The sequence below is a fragment of the Oncorhynchus mykiss genome, chromosome 6 (genome assembly GCF_013265735.2).
Source record: "Oncorhynchus mykiss isolate Arlee chromosome 6, USDA_OmykA_1.1, whole genome shotgun sequence".
NCBI lineage: Eukaryota > Metazoa > Chordata > Actinopteri > Salmoniformes > Salmonidae > Oncorhynchus > Oncorhynchus mykiss.
Window position 1 is genome coordinate 23,253,040 of NC_048570.1, and position 15,874 is coordinate 23,268,913.

At 47.9% G+C, this 15,874-nt stretch overlaps 2 protein-coding genes across 2 annotated transcripts in view; one reads left to right on the plus strand and one right to left on the minus strand.

Annotated features, from left to right (window-relative positions):
* LOC110525522 overlaps positions 1 to 15,874 on the plus strand; it is a 500,086-nt gene that overhangs the window by 420,710 nt on the left and 63,502 nt on the right. The window lies entirely within an intron of this gene.
* LOC110525124 (citron rho-interacting kinase) overlaps positions 1 to 15,874 on the minus strand; it is a 92,091-nt gene that overhangs the window by 29,945 nt on the left and 46,272 nt on the right. The window contains exons 24-28 of the mRNA XM_036979640.1: positions 13,495 to 13,668; positions 13,175 to 13,355; positions 12,804 to 12,892; positions 11,857 to 11,961; positions 11,525 to 11,694 (exon numbers count right to left, since the gene is read on the minus strand). Coding sequence (XP_036835535.1) covers positions 11,525 to 11,694; positions 11,857 to 11,961; positions 12,804 to 12,892; positions 13,175 to 13,355; positions 13,495 to 13,668 — 719 coding nt within the window. The remainder of the gene's footprint in view (positions 1 to 11,524; positions 11,695 to 11,856; positions 11,962 to 12,803; positions 12,893 to 13,174; positions 13,356 to 13,494; positions 13,669 to 15,874) is intronic.

Consider the following 15,874-nt stretch of genomic DNA (forward strand, 5'->3'; position numbering starts at 1 on the left):
ACAGTGTATTCTGGCAGAGTGAACAGGGGGTCGAGAGAAAGTGTATTCTGGCAGAGTGAACAGGGGTAGAGAGACATTGTATTCTGGCAGAGTGAACAGGGGGAAAGAGACAGTGTATTCTGGCAGAGTGAACACATGGTAGAGAGACAGTGTATTCTGGCAGAGACAGTGTATTCTGGCAGAGACAGTGTTTTCTGGCAGAGTGAACACATGGTAGAGAGACAGTGTATTCTGGCAGAGACAGTGTATTCTGGCAGAGACAGTGTATTCTGGCAGAGTGAACAGGGGGTAGAGAGACAGTGTATCCTGGCAGAGTGAACAGGGGGTAGAGAGACAGTGTATCCTGGCAGAGTGAACAGGGGCTAGAGAGACAGTGTATTCTGGCAGAGTGAACATGGGGCAGAGAGACAGTGTATTCTGGCAGAGTGAACAGGGGGCAGAGAGACAGTGTATTCTGGCAGAGTGAACAGGGGGTCGAGAGAAAGTGTATTCTGGCAGAGTGAACAGGGGTAGAGAGACAGTGTATTCTGGCAGAGACAGTGTATTCTGGCAGAGACAGTGTATTCTGGCAGAGTGAACAGGGGGTAGAGAGACAGTGTATCCTGGCAGAATGAACAGGGGGTAGAGAGACAGTGTATCCTGGCAGAGACAGTGTATTCTGGCAGAGTGAACAGGGGAAGAGAGACAGTGTATTCTGGCAGAGTGAACAGGGGGTAGAGAGACAGTGTATCCTGGCAGAGTGAACAGGGTAGAGACACAGTGTATTCTGGCAGAGACAGTGTATTCTGGCAGAGTGAACAGGGGGTAAAGAGACAGTGTATCCTGGCAGAGTGAACAGGGTAGAGAGACAGTGTATTCTGGCAGAGTGAACAGGGGGTAGAGAGACAGTGTATTCTGGCAGAGTGAACATGGGGCAGATAGACAGTGTATCCTGGCAGTGTGAACAAGAGGCAGAGAGACAGTGTATTCTGGCAGAGACAGTGTATTCTGGCAGAGTGAACAGGGGGTAGAGAGACAGTGTATCCTGGCAGAGTGAACAGGGGGTAGAGAGACAGTGTATTCTGGCAGAGACAGTGTATTCTGGCAGAGTGAACACAGGGTAGAGAGACAGTGTATTCTGGCAGAGTGAACAGGGGCAGAGAGACAGTGTATTCTGGCAGAGTGAACAGGGGTAGAGAGACAGTGTATTCTGGCAGAGTGAACATGGGGCAGAGAGACAGTGTATCCTGGCAGAGTGAACAGGGGTAGAGAGACAGTGTATTCTGGCAGAGTGAACACAGGGTAGAGAGACAGTGTATTCTGGCAGAGTGAACACAGGGTAGAGAGACAGTGTATTCTGGCAGAGTGAACACAGGGTAGAGAGACAGTGTATTCTGGCAGAGTGAACAGGGGGTAGAGAGACGGTGTATTCTGGCAGAGACAGTGTATCCTGGCAGAGTGAACAGGGGGCAGAGAGACAGTGTATCCTGGTAGAGTGAACAGGGGGCAGAAAGGCAGTGTATCCTGGCAGAGTGAACACAGGGTAGAGAGACAGTGTATTCTGGCAGAGTGAACATGGTGCAGAGAGACAGTGTATCCTGGCAGAGTGGACAGGGGGCAGAGAGGCAGTGTATCCTGGCAGAGTGAACACAGGGTAGAGAGACAGTGTATCCTGGCAGAGTGAACAGGGGGGAGAGAGACAGTGTATTCTGGCAGAGTGAACAGGGGGCAGAGAGACAGTGTATTCTGGCAGAGTGAACAGGGGTAGAGAGACAGTGTATTCTGGCAGAGTGAACAGGGGGCAGAGAGACAGTGTATTCTGGCAGAGTGAACAGGGGCAGAGAGACAGTGTATTCTGGCAGAGTGAACAGGGGGTCGAGAGAAAGTGTATTCTGGCAGAGTGAACAGGGGTAGAGAGACATTGTATTCTGGCAGAGTGAACAGGGGGAAAGAGACAGTGTATTCTGGCAGAGTGAACACATGGTAGAGAGACAGTGTATTCTGGCAGAGACAGTGTATTCTGGCAGAGACAGTGTTTTCTGGCAGAGTGAACACATGGTAGAGAGACAGTGTATTCTGGCAGAGACAGTGTATTCTGGCAGAGACAGTGTATTCTGGCAGAGTGAACAGGGGGTAGAGAGACAGTGTATCCTGGCAGAGTGAACAGGGGGTAGAGAGACAGTGTATCCTGGCAGAGTGAACAGGGGCTAGAGAGACAGTGTATTCTGGCAGAGTGAACATGGGGCAGAGAGACAGTGTATTCTGGCAGAGTGAACAGGGGGCAGAGAGACAGTGTATTCTGGCAGAGTGAACATGGGTAGAGAGACAGTGTAATCTGGCAGAGTGAACAGGGGGTCGAGAGAAAGTGTATTCTGGCAGAGTGAACAGGGGTAGAGAGACAGTGTATTCTGGCAGAGACAGTGTATTCTGGCAGAGACAGTGTATTCTGGCAGAGTGAACAGGGGGTAGAGAGACAGTGTATCCTGGCAGAATGAACAGGGGGTAGAGAGACAGTGTATCCTGGCAGAGACAGTGTATTCTGGCAGAGTGAACAGGGGAAGAGAGACAGTGTATTCTGGCAGAGACAGTGTATTCTGGCAGAGTGAACAGGGGGTAGAGAGACAGTGTATCCTGGCAGAGTGAACAGGGTAGAGACACAGTGTATTCTGGCAGAGACAGTGTATTCTGGCAGAGTGAACAGGGGGTAAAGAGACAGTGTATCCTGGCAGAGTGAACAGGGTAGAGAGACAGTGTATTCTGGCAGAGTGAACAGGGGGTAGAGAGACAGTGTATTCTGGCAGAGTGAACATGGGGCAGAGAGACAGTGTATCCTGGCAGTGTGAACAAGAGGCAGAGAGACAGTGTATTCTGGCAGAGACAGTGTATTCTGGCAGAGTGAACAGGGGGTAGAGAGACAGTGTATCCTGGCAGAGTGAACAGGGGGTAGAGAGACAGTGTATTCTGGCAGAGACAGTGTATTCTGGCAGAGTGAACACAGGGTAGAGAGACAGTGTATTCTGGCAGAGTGAACAGGGGCAGAGAGACAGTGTATTCTGGCAGAGTGAACAGGGGTAGAGAGACAGTGTATTCTGGCAGAGTGAACATGGGGCAGAGAGACAGTGTATCCTGGCAGAGTGAACAGGGGTAGAGAGACAGTGTATTCTGGCAGAGTGAACACAGGGTAGAGAGACAGTGTATTCTGGCAGAGTGAACACAGGGTAGAGAGACAGTGTATTCTGGCAGAGTGAACACAGGGTAGAGAGACAGTGTATTCTGGCAGAGTGAACAGGGGGTAGAGAGACGGTGTATTCTGGCAGAGACAGTGTATCCTGGCAGAGTGAACAGGGGGCAGAGAGACAGTGTATCCTGGTAGAGTGAACAGGGGGCAGAAAGGCAGTGTATCCTGGCAGAGTGAACACAGGGTAGAGAGACAGTGTATTCTGGCAGAGTGAACATGGTGCAGAGAGACAGTGTATCCTGGCAGAGTGGACAGGGGGCAGAGAGGCAGTGTATCCTGGCAGAGTGAACACAGGGTAGAGAGACAGTGTATTCTGGCAGAGTGAACAGGGGGCAGAGAGACAGTGTATTCTGGCAGAGTGAACAGGGGTAGAGAGACAGTGTATTCTGGCAGAGTGAACAGGGGTAGAGAGACAGTGTATTCTGGCAGAGTGAACACAGGGTAGAGAGACAGTGTATTCTGGCAGAGTGAACACAGGGTAGAGAGACAGTGTATTCTGGCAGAGTGAACACAGGGTAGAGAGACAGTGTATTCTGGCAGAGTGAACAGGGGGTAGAGAGACGGTGTATTCTGGCAGAGACAGTGTATCCTGGCAGAGTGAACAGGGGGCAGAGAGACAGTGTATCCTGGTAGAGTGAACAGGGGGCAGAAAGGCAGTGTATCCTGGCAGAGTGAACACAGGGTAGAGAGACAGTATATTCTGGCAGAGTGAACATGGTGCAGAGAGACAGTGTATCCTGGCAGATTGGACAGGGGGCAGAGAGACAGTGTATCCTGGCAGAGTGAACAGGGGGTAGAGAGACAGTGTATTCTGGCAGAGACAGTGTATCCTGGCAGAGTGAACAGGGTAGAGAGACAGTGTATTCTGGCAGAGTGAACAGGGGGTAGAGAGACAGTGTATTCTGGCAGAGTGAACATGGGGCAGAGAGACAGTGTATCCTGGCAGTGTGAACAGGGGGCAGAGAGACAGTGTATTCTGGCAGAGACAGTGTATTCTGGCAGAGTGAACAGGGGGTAGAGAGACAGTGTATCCTGGCAGAGTGAACAGGGGGTAGAGAGACAGTGTATTCTGGCAGAGACAGTGTATTCTGGCAGAGTGAACAGGGGGTAGAGAGACAGTGTATCCTGGCAGAGTGAACAGGGTAGAGAGATAGTGTATTCTGGCAGAGTGAACAGGGGTTAGAGAGACAGCGTATTCTGGAAGAGTGACCATGGGGCAAAGAGACAGTGTATCCTGGCAGAGTGAACAGGGGGCAGAAAGGCAGTGTATCCTGGCAGAGTGAACACAGGATAGAGAGACAGTGTATTCTGGCAGAGTGAACATGGTGCAGATAGGCAGTGTATCCTGGCAGAGTGAACACAGCGTAGAGAGACAGTGTATTCTGGCAGAGTGAACAGGGGCAGAGAGACAGTGTATTCTGGCAGAGTGAACAGGGGTAGAGAGACAGTGTATTCTGGCAGAGTGAACATGGGGCAGAGAGACAGTGTATCCTGGCAGAGTGAACAGAGGTAGAGAGACAGTGTATTCTGGCAGAGTGAACACAGGGTAGAGAGACAGTGTATTCTGGCAGAGTGAACACAGGGTAGAGAGACAGTGTATTCTGGCAGAGTGAACACAGGGTAGAGAGACAGTGTATTCTGGCAGAGTGAACAGGGGGTAGAGAGACGGTGTATTCTGGCAGAGACAGTGTATCCTGGCAGAGTGAACAGGGGGCAGAGAGACAGTGTATCCTGGTAGAGTGAACAGGGGGCAGAAAGGCAGTGTATCCTGGCAGAGTGAACACAGGGTAGAGAGACAGTATATTCTGGCAGAGTGAACATGGTGCAGAGAGACAGTGTATCCTGGCAGAGTGGACAGGGGGCAGAGAGGCAGTGTATCCTGGCAGAGTGAACACAGGGTAGAGAGACAGTGTATTCTGGCAGAGTGAACAGGGGGCAGAGAGACAGTGTATTCTGGCAGAGTGAACAGGGGTAGAGAGACAGTGTATTCTGGCAGAGTGAACAGGGGGTCGAGAGAAAGTGTATTCTGGCAGAGTGAACAGGGGTAGAGAGACAGTGTATTCTGGCAAAGACAGTGTATTCTGGCAGAGACAGTGTATTCTGGCAGAGTGAGCAGGGGGTAGAGAGACAGTGTATCCTGGCAGAGTGAACAGGGGGTAGAGAGACAGTGTATCCTGGCAGAGTGAACAGGGGGTAGAGAGACAGTGTATTCTGGCAGAGACAGTGTATCCTGGCAGAGTGAACAGGGTAGAGAGACAGTGTATTCTGGCAGAGTGAACAGGGGGTAGAGAGACAGTGTATTCTGGCAGAGTGAACATGGGGCAGAGAGACAGTGTATCCTGGCAGTGTGAACAGGGGGCAGAGAGACAGTGTATTCTGGCAGAGACAGTGTATTCTGGCAGAGTGAACAGGGGGTAGAGAGACAGTGTATCCTGGCAGAGTGAACAGGGGGTAGAGAGACAGTGTATTCTGGCAGAGACAGTGTATTCTGGCAGAGTGAACAGGGGGTAGAGAGACAGTGTATCCTGGCAGAGTGAACAGGGTAGAGAGATAGTGTATTCTGGCAGAGTGAACAGGGGTTAGAGAGACAGCGTATTCTGGAAGAGTGACCATGGGGCAAAGAGACAGTGTATCCTGGCAGAGTGAACAGGGGGCAGAAAGGCAGTGTATCCTGGCAGAGTGAACACAGGATAGAGAGACAGTGTATTCTGGCAGAGTGAACATGGTGCAGATAGGCAGTGTATCCTGGCAGAGTGAACACAGCGTAGAGAGACAGTGTATTCTGGCAGAGTGAACAGGGGCAGAGAGACAGTGTATTCTGGCAGAGTGAACAGGGGTAGAGAGACAGTGTATTCTGGCAGAGTGAACATGGGGCAGAGAGACAGTGTATCCTGGCAGAGTGAACAGAGGTAGAGAGACAGTGTATTCTGGCAGAGTGAACACAGGGTAGAGAGACAGTGTATTCTGGCAGAGTGAACACAGGGTAGAGAGACAGTGTATTCTGGCAGAGTGAACACAGGGTAGAGAGACAGTGTATTCTGGCAGAGTGAACAGGGGTAGAGAGACAGTGTATTCTGGCAGAGTGAACAGGGGCAGAGAGACAGTGTATTCTGGCAGAGTGAACAGGGGCAGAGAGACAGTGTATCCTGGCAGAGTGAACAGGGGTAGAGAGACAGTGTAGCCTGGCAGAGTGAACAGGGGGTAGAGAGACAGTGTATTCTGGCAGAGACAGTGTATCCTGGCAGAGTGAACAGGGGGCAGAGAGACAGTGTATCCTGGCAGAGTGAACAGGGTAGAGAGACAGTGTATTCTGGCAGATTGAACAGGGGGTAGAGAGACAGTGTATCCTGGCAGAGTGAACACAGGGTAGAGAGACAGTGTATTATGGCAGAGTGAACAGGGGGCAGAGAGACAGTGTATCCTGGCAGAGTGAACAGGGTAGAGAGACAGTGTATTCTGGCAGAGACAGTGTATCCTGGCAGAGTGAACAGGGGGCAGAGAGACAGTGTATCCTGGCAGAGTGAACAGGGTAGAGAGACAGTGTATTCTGGCAGAGACAGTGTATCCTGGCAGAGTGAACAGGGGGCAGAGAGACAGTGTATCCTGGCAGAGTGAACAGGGTAGAGAGACAGTGTATTCTGGCAGATTGAACAGGGGGTAGAGAGACAGTGTATCCTGGCAGAGTGAACACAGGGTAGAGAGACAGTGTATTATGGCAGAGTGAACAGGGGGCAGAGAGACAGTGTATTCTGGCAGAGTGAACAGGGGGCAGAGAGACAGTGTATTCTGGCAGAGTGAACAGGGGTAGAGAGACAGTGTATTCTGGCAGAGTGAACAGGGGGTCGAGAGAAAGTGTATTCTGGCAGAGTGAACAGGGTTAGAGAGACAGTGTATTCTGGCAGAGACAGTGTATTCTGGCAGAGACAGTGTATTCTGGCAGAGTGAACAGGGGGTAGAGAGACAGTGTATCCTGGCAGAGTGAACAGTGGGTAGAGAGACAGTGTATCCTGGCAGAGTGAACAGGGGGTAGAGAGACAGTGTATTCTGGCAGAGACAGTGTATTCTGGCAGAGTGAACAGGGGGTAGAGAGACAGTGTATCCTGGCAGAGTGAACAGGGTAGAGAGACAGTGTATTCTGGCAGAGTGAACAGGGGTTAGAGAGACAGTGTATTCTGGCAGAGTGAACATGGGGCAGAGAGACAGTGTATCCTGGCAGTGTGAACAGGGGGCAGAGAGACAGTGTATTCTGGCAGAGACAGTGTATTCTGGCAGAGTGAACAGGGGGTAGAGAGACAGTGTATCCTGGCAGAGTGAACAGGGGGTAGAGAGACAGTGTATTCTGGCAGAGACAGTGTATTCTGGCAGAGTGAACAGGGGGTAGAGAGACAGTGTATCCTGGCAGAATGAACAGGGTAGAGAGACAGTGTATTCTGGCAGAGTGAACAGGGGGTAGAGAGAGTGTATTCTGGCAGAGTGAACATGGGGCAGAGAGACAGTGTATCCTGGCAGAGTGAACAGGGGGCATAAAGACAGTGTATCCTGGCAGAGTGAACACAGGGTAGAGAGACAGTGTATTCTGGCAGAGTGAACATGGTGCAGAGAGACAGTGTATCCTGGCAGAGTGGACAGGGGGCAGAGAGGCAGTGTATACTGTCAGAGTGAACACAGGGTAGAGAGACAGTGTATTCTGGCAGAGTGAACAGGGGCAGAGAGACAGTGTATTCTGGCAGAGTGAACAGGGGTAGAGAGACAGTGTATTCTGGCAGAGTGAACAGGGGGTAGAGAGACAGTGTATTCTGGCAGAGTGAACATGGGGCAGAGAGACAGTGTATCCTGGCAGAGTGAACAGGGGGCAGAGAGACAATGTATTCCTGCAGAGTGAACAGAGGGTAGAGAGACAGTGTATCCTGGCAAAGTGAACAGGGGGCAGAGAGACAGTGTATTCTGGCAGAGTTAACACAGGGTAGAGAGACAGTGTATTCTGGCAGAGTGAACAGGGGGTCGAGAGAAAGTGTATTCTGGCAGAGTGAACAGGGGTAGAGAGACAGTGTATTCTGGCAGAGACAGTGTATTCTGGCAGTGACAGTGTATTCTGGCAGAGTGAACAGGGGGTAGAGAGACAGTGTATCCTGGCAGAGTGAACAGGGGGTAGAGAGACAGTGTATCCTGGCAGAGTGAACAGGGGGTAGAGAGACAGTGTATTCTGGCAGAGACAGTGTATTCTGGCAGAGTGAACAGGGGGTAGAGAGACAGTGTATCCTGGCAGAGTGAACAGGGTAGAGAGACAGTGTATTCTGGCAGAGTGAACAGGGGGTAGAGAGACAGTGTATTCTGGCAGAGTGAACATGGGGCAGAGAGACAGTGTATTCTGGCAGTGTGAACAGGGGGCAGAGAGACAGTGTATTCTGGCAGAGACAGTGTATTCTGGCAGAGTGAACAGGGGGTAGAGAGACAGTGTATCCTGGCAGAGTGAACAGGGGGTAGAGAGACAGTGTATTCTGGCAGAGACAGTGTATTCTGGCAGAGTGAACAGGGGGTAGAGAGACAGTGTATTCTGGCAGAGTGAACAGGGTAGAGAGACAGTGTATTCTGGCAGAGTGAACAGGGGTTAGAGAGACAGTGTATTCTGGCAGAGTGAACATGGGGCAGAGAGACAGTGTATCCTGGCAGAGTGAACAGGGGGCAGAAAGGCAGTGTATCCTGGCAGAGTGAACACAGGGTAGAGAGACAGTGTATTCTGGCAGAGTGAACATGGTGCAGAGAGACAGTGTATCCTGGCAGAGTGGACAGGGGGCAGAGAGGCAGTGTATCCTGGCAGAGTGAACACAGGGTAGAGAGACAGTGTATTCTGGCAGAGTGAACAGGGGCAGAGAGACAGTGTATTCTGGCAGAGTGAACAGGGGTAGAGAGACAGTGTATTCTGGCAGAGTGAACATGGGGCAGAGAGACAGTGTATCCTGGCAGAGTGAACAGGGGTAGAGAGACAGTGTTTTCTGGCAGAGTGAACACAGGGTAGAGAGACAGTGTATTCTGGCAGAGTGAACAGGGGCAGAGAGACAATGTATCCTGGCAGAGTGAACAGGGGGCAGAGAGACAGTGTATTCTGACAGAGTGAACAGGGGTAGAGAGAAGCTACAGGGTGGGAGAAGTGAAAGTTGATGGTACTTCCAGACCACTTGTCCTGGCTACAGGAAGGCCTATCACAAGCATAGGTCTGGTTATATCCATGTAATAGGTTTGTGATGAGTCTATGTTCATTCATCTTGAAAGTTCCACACCTCGAAGAACATCAGAAATCTAACATTTAAGTGAATCAATATCCAGCAAAAAGACTACCAAATAATCTAATCACAGTATATCTAAGCAAAGATATTAAACAAAACACAATCATGTCTGATAGTTGCCAGGTGCTATAACAGTCAGACAATCACAGTAAACACAACGTTGATATGACAATAGTGGAAACAATAGTAAGGACTGTGGGAAAAACAGCGTGTGGTCACAGCAGGAAAGATGAACACACATTCAAGACAAACATGCACAGCATTGTTCTCAATATTGTAATTCTAATGTAGTACTGTAATTGAAAATGTATTGTGATTGTAATTTCATTGTAATTGTCTGTATTAAGTGGCTGTGTGTCTGGTATCAACAGGAAAGCAGATAACAGCAGCCTCGTTGGACTCTTTACCTGGACCAGAGGAGGCAGAACCATCTGTCTTTTGGACACAGCAGCCGGTGTGCAGTGAAACCCCATAGAACGGGCAGAATACAGCAAATCAACGAAACATGCCCACATACAGGGACATACAGTATGACATGATGAAAAAGCAACACACAGGTGTGAGAGAAAGAGAGAGCGAAAGAGACAGAGAGAGAAGAAGAGGGACAATTAACGACACATTCAGTACAATAGACATCAGAGGTTTGCTCACAAAACTTTACAACTGCAGTAAACCACTACAAGTCATTCATAAACATTTAATGGATGCATCATATTCATCACAAGTATGCTGTGTTAAAGAAAACAACTGATGGTAATTGTAAATGCACTGTGGTGGTAAAGTATTATGGATAAACCCCATACAGTAAAAAAAATATGTTTTAACCCTTGATGAGTCAGACCTGAGGCAGCTAGACAGAGCAAATACCTTAAAAACATTAGCCAAGGGAAACAAGGGCCTATCCACCTGGCAGCCCTGACATCAATGACAGCTATTGGCTGAGGCTATTGTTAGGGTTGAACTGGGATGTGGACGTGAAGCTAGGGTTAGAGTTAGGGTTGTGCCTGGGGTTAGGTTTGAACTGGGATGTAGACATGAAGCTAGGGTTAGAGTTAGGGTTGTGCCTGGGGTTAGGGTTGAACTGGGATGTAGACATGAAGCTAGGGTTAGAGTTAGGGTTGTGCCTGGGGTTAGGGTTGAACTGGGATGTAGACATGAAGCTAGGGTTAGAGTTAGGGTTGTGCCTGGGGTTAGGGTTGAACTGGGATGTAGACATGAAGCTAGGGTTAGAGTTAGGGTTGTGCCTGGGGTTAGGGTTGAACTGGGATGTAGACATGAAGCTAGGGTTAGAGTTAGGGTTGTGCCTGGGGTTAGGTTTGAACTGGGATGTAGACATGAAGCTAGGGTTAGAGTTAGGGTTGTGCCTGGGGTTAGGGTTGAACTGGGATGTAGACATGAAGCTAGGGTTAGAGTTAGGGTTGTGCCTGGGGTTAGGGTTGAACTGGGATGTAGACATGACACTAGGGTTAGAGTTAGGGTTGTGCCTGGGGTTAGGGTTGAACTGGGATGTAGACATGAAGCTAGGGTTAGAGTTAGGGTTGTGCCTGGGGTTAGGGTTGAACTGGGATGTAGACATGAAGCTAGGGTTAGAGTTAGGGTTGTGCCTGGGGTTAGGGTTGAACTGGGATGTAGACATGACACTAGGGTTAGAGTTAGGGTTGTGCCTGGGGTTAGGGTTGAACTGGGATGTAGACATGAAGCTAGGGTTAGAGTTAGGGTTGAACTGAGATGTAGACATGAAGCTAGGGTTAGAGTTAGGGTTGTGCCTGGGGTTAGGGTTGAACTGGGATGTAGACATGAAGCCAGGGTTAGAGTTAGGGTTGAACTGAGATGTAGACATGAAGCTAGGGTTAGAGTTAGGGTTGTGCCTGGGGTTAGGGTTGAACTGGGATGTAGACATGAAGCTAGGGTTAAGGCTACAGGTAGGTTTAGGGCTAGGGTTAGGTTTAGGATTGGTTGAGTGTGTTTGTGTGTATTAGTAAGTAATTATACTCATTTAACTCCACAGTACTGTGGTACTCACTGCATCTGCCTCAGCCTTCTCCCGGGATGCTCGCCCCCCTGCCACCACAGACTCCAGCACGGCCACCCAGCGCTGTTTATCTGGGAAACTGGGAGCCATGAAGTACAGAGTCTGTCCGGGCCAGCACGAGGTGTGGGGGTGGGACTCCAGTTTTAGCACATACTGCACGTCTACACACACACCACAGCACAGTGAGGGAACAAGGAGACAGTCCATTCCTAAGCAGATCATGATACTAATAAGTAAAGCGCTAATTATAACCAGTTGATGCACTATCCTAGCTCACCTACTGTGGCAGGGCTTTGCTATGAGTGTGAGTAAGTTTGGTGTACCTGACTTGGCGGTGTTGGGCAGCTCAGACGCACCTACAGCACCATGCACCATCAAGTCTACATCAGACAGACATAGCTCAAACTCCTCCAACGGCTTCACTGACTCTGAACAACACAAACAGAGAGAAATCAAAATGTACCGAAAACAACACAGACCAAAATACACCACCTGGCAGCCATCAAGAACACTGTTACCCCAGCGGAATAAGAATTGTTTGTTTTGAAAAATGCTACTTGGAGTTCGACCTACAGTGAGCTCCAAAAGAATTGCGACAGTCACAATTTGTTTCTCGCTGTACTTCAGCACTTTGGATTTGAAATGATACAATGACTGTGAGGTTAAAGTGCAGACTGTCAGCTTTAATTTGAGAGTATTTGAATCCATATCGGGTGAACTGTTTATGAATTACAGCTATTTTTGTACGTAGTCCCCCATTTTAGGGGACCAAAAGTATTGGGCCAAATTCCCTTATACGTTTATTCAAGTAGTCAAAAGTTTAGTATTTGGTCCCATAATCCAAGCACACAATGATTACATCAAGCTTGTGACTCTACAAGTATGTTGGATGCATTTGCTGTTTGTTTTGGTTGTGTTTCAGATTACTTTGTGCCCAATAGAACTGAATGGTAAATAATGTATTGTCTCATTTTGGAGTCACTTTTATTGTAAATAAGAATAGAATATGTTTCTGAACACTCCTACATTAATGTGGATGCTACCATGATTACAGATAGTTCTGAATGAAACGTGAATAATGTTGAGTGAGAAAGTTACAGACACACAAATATCATACCCCCAAGACATGCTAACCTCTCACCATTACAATAACATGGGAAGTTAGCATTGAGGGGGGGGGGGTATGATATTTGTGACACTGTCCAAATACTTTTGGAGCTCACTGTATTTCATAATCAAATTTACTAAAGGAACATTAAAGTTGTAGGACCTTCTCTGGGCTCTGTTTCGTAGATGGTCACCTTGGTCCCATCCAGCACCACATACTTCTTCTCCCAGCCCTGGCCACGCTTCACATTCCTGCAGAACACACACATGTTTGTCACTGGGCCAGCAGCATAGACTAACACAGAGTCAGACAATCAATACCTGGGACAGATGAGCGTAATGCTGTAGTCTACAATTATACTTCAGCACTAGAGAGCCATCTCAGATGATATCAAATACAGTATGAGGGATCAGTCTACATTGATCAAGGGCAAGCAGACAGGCAGTGTTGATCTATAGTATAGTGCTATTAGTCAAATCTGTTTCACAGTAATAGAAAGTATGAAGTCCACACACCAGAGTTACCAGACCCACCTGGGCTGCTTCATCCACCCCTCCAGGTGAACATGTCCACTGGCCTCTTTGAGCTGCAGGCCAGGGGAACTGCCTTTGTCCCGGCACAGCCCCTCAGCCATATGCAAGGCACAGTCCCCAGGCATGCCACACGCAGCAGGAAGACAGCGGGAGCATTTTGGATGGCACAAAGCGTGACATTCTGAAGGAGAGAAGAAAACACTTAAAGACAAGGACTACCAGAAACACAGTACTGTACAGGCTACCCTTCTGAAAAAGCCTTGCTCAACAGAAATGTGCCATGACTAGTCAACGTGACTGATGGTTGGAACGTAACATACCGATACAGGTGGCTGCCTGACGACCGAAGTGCACAGTATCCAGACACACAGTACACTTGGCAGCCCTCATGTTGAGTCCCACAGTGAAGCGGTGAGGGGTGTTGTGGTGAACGCTCTCCCTCTGCCTCCCCCTTTCCCTGTCTCTCTGACTGTCCTTCATGCGATGGCCGTACTCTGAACACAGCCAGAGAAGACAGTGAGTAGGGAAAGTATCCATAGCAACCACAATGATTGTATGAAAAATAAAATATGTGCACCATGCCATGTCAGCTGTGCAAGTGAGGCAACAAACAGGAAGCATCACCAAGACAACGTTCACAAGGATCTGAAGTAAAAAGGTCAATCATATTAATAGCATCATCCACCATCAGTTCATGACTGGAACGTAACACATGCATCCAGGAATCTTCTTATTGAGGGAATTGGATTCATATGTTCCAACAGTGCGGTATAGGCTGAAAAGCTGAAAAGAAAACACCTCTGTGTATGTAGTGTGTGCAGGTCTGGGTTGAGTTGCAGGGCAGATAGCTGTGTGAGGGTCAATGGATTGGAGTGTAGGTCAACAGATGTAAAGGAAATTGCTTCAGATTTCCAAAGCTGATAGGGTGATTTTATGTTAGCTGGTAATGTCTAATCATCCAATCTGCTGATTTGAATTGAATTTTTACAATGATTTACCTGACAGCAGCCAGGAATGAGCATTGATACAATATTCCAACATGGTGGTACCAAGAAACATTTATTTATGATTTATGTATGTATGTATCATTATGCATAGACATGTAAAGTTACTTTTGATGAACATACTCATTCATTGAAGTGAACACCAACTTTAGAGCTCGTGTAATTCAGTAAAGGGGCATTACTGGAAAGTGGAAGCTCTAATACAAGCATTAAAAACCCAAACTTAGCATACCATACTCTAAATGTTAACAAAATGTTTTAAAACATTTAGCAGACACTCTTATCCAGAGGAATTTACAGGAGCCATTGGGGATAAGTGCCTTGCTCAAGAGCACAACAAATCTGCACCAGCAACTTTTCAGTTACTGGCCCAACGTTGTAACTGCTAGGCTACCTGCCGCCCTAAAGATCTGCCATTTGATCCCAGTGTAGAGCTTTTAAAATCTGGCCCATTCGGAATAGAGGGTTAAAGGGATGGGACAGAAAACCGAGGGCTCCGGAGTTAGGAGAACTTACTTTCAGAAGTGACCCTCCTTCTCTCTGTTGAGTGTGAGAAAAAAGGACAAAGATCTAAGGCATGAATATTTGCAGGATGGTAGTGACCATCAGGAAAGCTTGCCTGGTTACTATTGCAGTTCCAAGTAGCTTTATTATATACTGCGTTATATGGAAATATGGAAACATTGCTGAGGCCCACACAGATGTCTCATCTGGTGGTGTGTGTGTTAGCTGTGCATAAGGTCTTTCTGTAAATAACGGGGCCAATGTGTGACATTGGGATACACATTTCGAAATGGGTTGCAACTAATATAAAAAGGATATGTATACAGTACACTACCGTTCAAAAGTTTGGGGTCACTTAGAAATGTCCTTGTTTTTGAAAGAAAAGCAATTTTTTTGTCCATTAAAATAACATCAAATTGATCAGAAATACAGTGTAGACATTGTTAATGTTTTAAATGACTATTGTAGCTGGAAACGGCAGATTTTTTTAATGGAATATCTACATAGGCGTACAGAGGCCCATTATCAGCAACCATCACTCCTGTGTTCCAATGGCACGTTATGTTAGCTAATCCAAGTGTATCATTTTAAAATTGCAACTGTTGTACTGAAGAAGCAATAAAACTGTCCTTCTTTAGACTAGTTGAGTATCTGGAGCATCAGCATTTGTGGGTTTGATTACAGGCTCAAAATGGCCAGAAAACAAAGAGATTTCTTCTGAAACTCATCAGTCCATTCTTGTTCTGAGAAATGAAGGCTATTCCATGCAAGAAATTGCCATGAAACTGAAGATCTCATACAAAGCTGTGCACTACTGCCTTCACAGAACAGCACAAACTGGCTCTAAACAGAAGAGAAAGAGGGGTGGGAGGCTCCGGTGCATAACTGAGCAAGAGGACAAGTACATTAGAGTGTCTAGTTTGAGAAACAGACGCCTCACAAGTCCTCAACTGGCAGCTTCATTAAATAGTACCCGCAAAACACCAGTCTCAACGTCAATATGGAAGAGGCGACTCCGGGACGCTGGCCTTCTAGGCAGAGTTGCAAAGAAAAAGCCATATCTCAGACTGGCCAATAAAAGACTTACAGAAAACGTTTGACCTCTGTCATTGTCAACAAAGGGTATATAACAAAGTATTGAGATAAACTTTTATTATTGACCAAATACTTATTTTCCACCATAATTTGCAAA